Source organism: Erigeron canadensis, chromosome 6 (genome assembly GCF_010389155.1).
Source record: "Erigeron canadensis isolate Cc75 chromosome 6, C_canadensis_v1, whole genome shotgun sequence".
In the NCBI taxonomy this organism is placed as follows: Eukaryota; Viridiplantae; Streptophyta; class Magnoliopsida; order Asterales; family Asteraceae; genus Erigeron; species Erigeron canadensis.
The window spans coordinates 14,707,708-14,715,590 of record NC_057766.1 but is presented as its reverse complement, the minus strand read 5'-3'; the positions used below and the strand labels follow the sequence as shown (position 1 = coordinate 14,715,590).

General features: G+C 36.6%; 1 protein-coding gene and 2 long non-coding RNA genes across 4 annotated transcripts; all 3 read right to left on the bottom strand.

Annotated features, from left to right (window-relative positions):
* Window positions 1-208: 208 nt before the first annotated feature.
* On the bottom strand, window positions 209-4,980 carry LOC122603823. 2 transcript variants are annotated; one of them, XR_006324501.1, is made up of 3 exons: window positions 4,790-4,980; window positions 4,163-4,234; window positions 209-610 (listed from the first exon to the last, which is right to left on the bottom strand). It is a non-coding gene; the product is annotated as an uncharacterized LOC122603823 (long non-coding RNA). The 2 variants fall into 2 exon arrangements; XR_006324500.1 differs by lacking the exon at window positions 209-610 and adding an exon at window positions 3,343-3,600.
* Window positions 1,197-2,739, bottom strand: LOC122603824. Its single transcript, XR_006324502.1, has 2 exons — window positions 1,999-2,739; window positions 1,197-1,919 (listed from the first exon to the last, which is right to left on the bottom strand). It is a non-coding gene; the product is annotated as an uncharacterized LOC122603824 (long non-coding RNA).
* Window positions 4,981-5,472: 492 nt separating the features above from the next.
* On the bottom strand, window positions 5,473-5,802 carry LOC122604349. Its single transcript, XM_043777241.1, has one exon. It carries the CDS (start codon window positions 5,800-5,802, stop codon window positions 5,473-5,475), a length of 330 nt encoding a protein of 109 aa, XP_043633176.1.
* Between the last annotated feature and the right edge of the window lie 2,081 nt (window positions 5,803-7,883).

Sequence of the window (7,883 nt, the reverse complement as noted above, 5' to 3'; positions counted from 1 at the left end):
GAAAAAGAGGCATGGTAGGCCAGCAACACCTAAACAAGATGATCAGCAACCACACCCTGTTAAAGATCAGCTTCCTAATGTCTCTTATTGCATTACCAGTCCACCACCATGGCGCAAGTTTTCTCTAATATTTTTGTTATTGTTTACTATGAAAAATAATCACTTTTCTTATTGTTACCATGGCAATGTAACACCACATCGGTCTTGGTTTGATCAATGAGAATACTCTCTTAAGTTATGAGTCATTGTAGATTTTGAATCTGGTTAACGTCCATTGTTTTAGACTATGTAAGTTACATTTTCCGTAGAGGTTTAATGGTTGATCTTATTACCCTGATCCAACCAGGTTAACCCCTACTTATCCAAGATGGGAGTGTTGTTTAAGATGAACAAACAAAATGAAGTTTACGTCTTCATTCTTGATTCTTCATTTTGCAAGTGGGAATTGACAGATTCTTGACTTTGTATTAAAGGTTTCCTTCTAATGCAGTGGAAGCAAGATGCTTGGAACAACATTTATCCTTCCTGCTAGCCTGGTTCCTCAAACGGATGGAGGTCATGTAAGTCTTTTCACAAGAATTTCATAAGTAATATCCTTGAAACGTATTACCTGAAATCTCAGGACATGTAATCGATCATAAATGCTAGTCTGACTTTTGTACAACTTTATGAATAAAGAGTTAACTTATATAATACATGATCATTGTCCATAATAACCTGCAACAACTAGTCTAGTCTTCTGTTTTAGTATTTTGTATGATGAATGAATAAGTTGTGTTAAAGAAATAATGCTCAGTGATTAGAAACTAAAGCTTTGTTTCTAATCCGGAGGAAAAGCTAAATTCTAAATCCCTAAGGTCTAAACCTTGGGGGGCTATACGAGGATTTTATTCGGTGCATGGCTCTTTGTATTGTAGGCCGAGATCATGCTCGGGTTGATAGAATACCTGCCCTGTAGTCTGTACTTTCCCTTGAAGAGTTTGATGTATCACTTAAATTTGGAACCAGATGGCCGGTATCGTGTCTTTTGACATGAACTGTACAATGGAAGCAGTATCTACTCCCAGACCAGACTCATGGGACCATTCGCTAGGCACATTAACTAATCTTGTTTGGGTAACAGAAGTTAATTATGTTATCCCTTAAAACAAAATCGTGAATCGATTAACTAAACAAGATGATCACCAACCGCACCATGCTAAAGATCAGCTATATTTTCAAACATTTTAAAGCCAGAATGGTACACATAGGATTTTAATGGTCAAACTGTGTCTCTATATGATTGATATATACTACAGTAAAACTGCTATATGTTCTGTAGGTTGTGGATACGACACTAGCATTGCAGGAAGCTGGGTGTTTCTCTGTTCTTGAATGTGTGGCTGCACGAGGTCATGTTTGCCAAGATGACCAAGTCATCCACCAAGGTGAGGAGCCTTTCCTATTTTGTTTCCAACTTTAATAATTTTGGCGTAGCTATCAGACAACCATCTTTCTCAATTTCTCATGTTACCATTTGTCAACTAAATCTTCAGACAATACTTGTCGGTTTAAGAATCTTGCTTCTTGAACTAATTATCGGACAAAAAGATCAGAACTTTGGAAGGGCTGCCAACCAAAAAGGCATACTGCTAGATTGGGTACTCTTCGAGGCTAAAACCCCAGTTATTATTAGAGTTGACTCAATTATCATTAGAGTTGACTCAATGGATAAGTAATCTAGTTTCTTATACAGGTAAAGAAGCTCCATCTAGAAGTGAAATTAAACATAATGGTGGCTAAGGTCACCTGCACCTTCAGGAAAGTGAGCAGTAGCAACACTCTTCTAAAGCAGAGAATTCTGCTACCTCTAACCCAAATGCATAAAACATTTAAATCGGATGCCCTTGAACATACGGAGACGGAGAATCTTGATGCTACTACATAAAACAAGAAAGTCTTTAGTTTGGTTTTGTTTTGTACTGTAGGCCGAGATCATGCTCAGGTGGAATAGAGTACCTGCTCTGTACTTTCCTTGAAGACTTTGATGTTGTAATCAAAGAGTTCTTGTACGCAAATACTTGTTGCGAAACAACATTGTATATGACAATATTTTATATCAAAATTATAACTATCTTTTCAGTAATTCATACTTAATTTTCTTGCAATCACCGAGTCTTATTTACTTTAACATGTGCAGACCAATTGATTTGCTTTTAAAATCTAACTTACACATGTGTAAGTACACAACTTACACATGTATAAACTATACAACTTACCAGCTCTAAGTAATCTTTTAATTTTGATATATAACTTACAGATGTGTAAACAAAAGCTTTGTTTCTAATCAGAGAGAAAAGATACATTCTAAAACCCTAAACCCTAAACCCTAGGGGGCTAAATGCTAATCTGAAGGAGAAGTGTGATTACGGGGGCCTTCGGTCCGCGCTTTAGTTGATTACGGGGGCCTTCGGTCCGCGCTTTAGTTTAGGGTTTGAAGTCGTAGGGTTAGCTAGGTTGTGGCTAACCCTACACTTCAAACCCTAAACCCTAAGCTACATTATAAAAACTCGGAGAAATTTTAAACCCAGAATGCTACACCCTACAGGCGGGGGACGGATATATACGGTACACTTAAAGGTTTATGGTTTGAAGTCGTGGGGTTAGCCAGGCTAGCCCCACAACTTCAAACTCTAAACCCTAAGCTACAATATAAAAACCCGGGATAAATCTAAACCCTAAAATGCTAAAGCCTACAGGAGAGGGACGGATGTATACGGTACGCTTAAGGGTCTCTACGACTACAACTTCAAACCCTAAACCCGAAGCTACACAATAAAACCCGAGGGGAAAGTTACATTCTAAAACCCTTAATGCTAAACCCTAAAATGCTAAAGGCTACAGGAGAGGGACGGAAGTCACGGTACGCTTAAGGGTTTATGGTTTGAAGTCGTACGGCTAACCCTACAACTTCAAACCCTAAACCCTAAGCTACAATATAAAACCTTATTGAAAATCTAAAACCTAAAATGCTAAACCCTAAAATGCTAAAGCCTACAAGAGGGGGACGCAAGTTACGGTACGCTTAAGGGTTTATGGTATGAAGTCGTAGGGTTAGGCTAACCCTACGACTTCAAACCCTAAACCCTAAGCTACACAGTAAAACCCGGGGGGAAAGTGACATTCTAAAACCCTAAATGCTAAACCGTAAAATGCTAAAGGCTACAGGAAGGGGACCGAAGTCACGGTACGCTTAAGGGTTTATGGTTTGAAGTCGTAGGGTTAGCCTAACGGCTAACCCTGTCACACCCCGTTGTAGCGGAAATACAGGGTTAACAAACTAATTGCGTACAAACCATAGGCTAATAGAAATTACATCCATTTAATACCAAATACAAGTCTAATACAAGTACAATCGTTCAAATGTGGAACCCAGAATACGGATACAAGTCATCCATATAGGGAATTGGGCCCACTTAATACAAGATAAATATTTGGACCGTCTAGTACAATTAGAACTAAGAACATAATAGTCCTCCAATGTCTGACGCTAATTATACGTCCAAAGTCAAAAGAATGGCCCTATAATGCCATGATGATCCAAGACTTACTATTGGTTACCTGAAAAGCATGAAATTTGAGAGGATCAACTATCGAAATAGTTGGTGAGTTTACAGTGTGTTTGACCAAAGTTTAGTCGTTATTAAGAATACACAATGACATGTAGTTATTTAAGACAAGACAGCTGGGAGCAAAATCCGACAATATATAATGACAGTCCAGACCTAAGTCCGACAATATGACTAATATGCCTCCCACAGGATTTCCCGTCTAAAGTGGGGTGCGGACCAGAACCATGACAATCAGGAACAAAATCTAACAAGACAACCATTAGGATCTCATAATGGTAATAACTACATAAGGGGAACATTTTAGTCTGTCAAACACATAAACATCTAGTCAGCTGACAACATGGCAAGTCTAAGTCACATAGAACAAAATTTCATAAGACATGTATACACATTTTCAGACAGCCGTCAACATGGCAAACATAAGGCAAATGATTTAAGTAGCCAAATCACATGACATAGACAATGACAAATCATTTATAAAGTAGTCATGTATACAACAGTACATGCTTTTCAGGCCCAAAGTAAAAAGAAAAAGGGCGCCATAAACTCACCTTATAGATTGACGAATTAAAAGGATGAGCAGATTTGTAAATGAGCAATTTAGTCTCCACGTCTATCCAAACCTAGGATATAAGTACCAATGGTGAGGATCAAATCTCACAACGACAAGTATCCTACGTACAACTACTTAGCTATCGTTCCTAGAATGCCACGACCAAGTATGTGATAAATGTCCATTTTATTTGACTATCAATGTTACTGACATTGTCATTATAAGGTAGTCTAAAGTACTAATCCATATAAACAAAGTTCAAGTGCACAAGTTACCGTCTTTTGAAAATATCAAATAGCCTCTGATCTCGCGGTGCGAGACACGACCGCAACGAGTGAAAAACAGTTTTTCTACCGGTTTTCAGAAATCCACAACGATTTATACTCCAACCTTTTCATTACAATGACTAGATACATGTTCAAAGAACTGAAAAACTGTCCATTTTTACTTATCAAAACAATCCCATCACTTGTGATTTCCAAGACCTATTTCTAGTAAAATTTCATCTAACATCAGAAACCAAAACTCATTTCATTATCATGGCCTACTAGTTCAATCAACATAAATGAAATTAAACCTTCAAATAGGATTTAGTATAATAAAAGTTTAGAGAAAAGTTGCTTACCAATTTGAAGTTCTTGAAATAAAGTTTAGAAGATGACGATGAGGATGCTGATTACAAGAAAATTATGCTTGCCAAATGATTTTGTTATACACTTAAGATTTATTTCCCATTTGATTTCAATAAATCATAGATTGATTTAGAGAATAAAATGTGGTGTGTGTGTGTTATGTTTGTGTGTCTCGACGCAGCAAAGAAAGAAGAAAAAGGGGTGTATTGGTGTTTTCATTCCCACCACAAACAAAGGACCGGCCTAGTGGCCTTGTTTTGAGTATTTTGTACCCTTAATTTGGTAAAATCCTTACGATTAAACACCGTATGACTAAAAGGTTATAATTTAAAGTAAAGGTATTTTCTCCCGTGTTATTTAAATTAAGACAAATTAATAAAGTTTCGTCAAAGTGAACTTTATAATATTAAGTGTAGACAGTCTAATTATTTTGTACAAGACATAACCTCTAAATATTTATTTAAAGTTATTTTTAAGACTGGACATTCGTCTAGATAGCTAATAGTCTACGTCATCAAGATACATTTAATTTGACTAAGTCAAAGTCCAAAAGTCTACTAATTTCCATGTCAAAGACCGTCTAAAGTAGACGAGATTATGATAATGACTATGCTTAAACGAGATTTAGACAAACCCATTGCTAATTAATTACGAGTTGTCACAGTATCCCCGACTTCTAAGGATTTCGTCCCGAAATCAAGTCTTGCTCAGTAAAAAGATGAGGATACTTATCCTTCATATAGTCCTCACGTTCCCAAGTCGAATCAGGTCCATGTTTCGAGTTCCAACGAACCTTGACCAACTTGATGCGACTACGTCTAAGTTGTTTGAGTTGTTGATCTAGAATTTCAACAGGTTCCTCAATGAATTGAAGAGAGTCATTCACTTGCAACTCTTCCACAGGTACAACCAATGTTTCATCAGTTAAACATTTCTTAAGATTCGATACATGAAATGTGTGATGAACATGTTCGAGCTCTTGGGGTAAATCGAGCTTATATGTCATGGAACCAATCCTTTAAATAATTTCAAATGGTCCGATATATCGAGGACTAAGTTTCCCTGTAAGGTGCCCTATCGTTGCGTGGATCGTAATAAGATGTGATTCGTTATGTCAAGAGTGCGGAATCCTCTTGAGATAAATAGATTGCTATTGCCTTTTGTTAATTAATAAGTGATTAATCAACCCAAGGAGATGCACAAGGCTTGTGGTTCGTGTAGAAGAACACACGAAGGAACAATTAACTTTAGCTCGTAAATTCGTGAATAACTATCAAGAATTTGTAAATCATTAACCTAATTTCGTAGATTAGGTCTTGTATTTATACTAGTTAAGTATTGGACTTGTGGGCTTAGGCCTTAATTACGTATTAGGCCCGAAACAATAATAAACCGATCTGCCTCGTGCTAACGTCAGCACAAGGGACGACCCTTTTATTCTTTGTTTCGCTTCGTTTGGCTCGTACATAACATCCAATCATCGTTTAAGTGTTCTATGACACTTATAAACCTTGATTCTATGTTCTTGTACCTGCAAAACAATATATAACACACAAACACAATACAAAACATAAACAGATATAATATTGAAGTTCAAACGTAATCATTAAATATCAACACAAGTTCTTATTTAAATGATTACCAACATAGTTCCTAAAACATAAACGATAATCAAATCTATGTTGCGATTGTCACAACGAATCTGCATCTACAGACTCCCCCTTGACGATTGCAACTAGATCTCTTTAAAGTCTTCAAAATTTGAACTTCAAAGCTATCCATTGAACAACAATCTTGTGCTATTCGCATGAATTCTCTCTTGCAAACAATGTCCGAGAATGTTGCGATAGCGTCTTTCCTCTACTCTCCAAAAATCCACAGCTAAGCAAGGTGTATCGAAAAGTCTTCTTTGATCACCTCTTGACAAATTGACAACCTGCCTTGGATCATACATGCGTAGCAACATCTGTTTCTGTGAATCATCAACAAACATCTGTGCTTCGCCTGACTTGATATCTATCTGCCAAAATGTCATCTCCGTCAGCATATCTTGATCCCATTTGATAGCGGGAACCTTCTTAACACATTTAATCCTTTTCTGGACAAACCGAAATGTGCCATCTGGATTCTTAATCTTCTTCAAAGGTGTTGGCTTTATCAACCTTTCTTCTGGCTTCAGACCTCTAGCACTGAAATACTTAATTCTTTCATCTCTGAATCTATTCCAGTAGAAATCTGCAAGTCCATTGCTCTGAAGATTAACGAACCAGCGTCTTCCCAAATCTATCATATCAGAATCACTAAGAGAGTGGAAGTGTCTTTGACTTATTGACATGTACTGGCAACCCTCCTTTCTCTTGATAATAAACAATTTGATTCTGTGATCATAGAACCAACTTTGTATCACTGAGAAGTATTTGGGTGCATCCTTGTCTGAGACATATTCCCAAAACATTGATGGTTTATACGCATCACGTATCATCAAACCAGTATGTCCTCTATAACCTGGAATTAGTCTATTAACAATAAACTCATGATCTTGCTGCACCGGAGGTATATTAAATCTTCCAAGATCAACCTCTCGCGTAGCATCTATATTCCAGAATAGATCAAAAATATTGTCATGTCCTTCATCAACTATGTTTGCATATACAGTAAATCTCAACCTTGCAGCATTCTTACGTTCATCTGGACTATCTCTGATTGGATTGAGATTGAGATGTTCCACTTCAGCTATTGGTTCAACTTGAATGACTTCATCTTCATTAAAGACACGATCAAAGTTATAAGGTGTCTCAAGCAACCTTTTTCTATCAGCTTCCGAAGTAATGAACTCTCCTTCTTCCATATCTTCATCATCGATACTTTCTAGATCTTCTTCAGCATCAAGATCGTCCAATGCATCTATCCTTTGAAGCTTATCTGCAATTCAAATGATTTACATATACAAAGATAAAGAACATAAATTATAAGTCAAGACATAATAAATAGTATAAATACATAACAAAAATTAAAATAAATAATACTATATCATAAATATAATGTAACCATTACATTAATATCTATCTTATAATCTTTATCTATTTT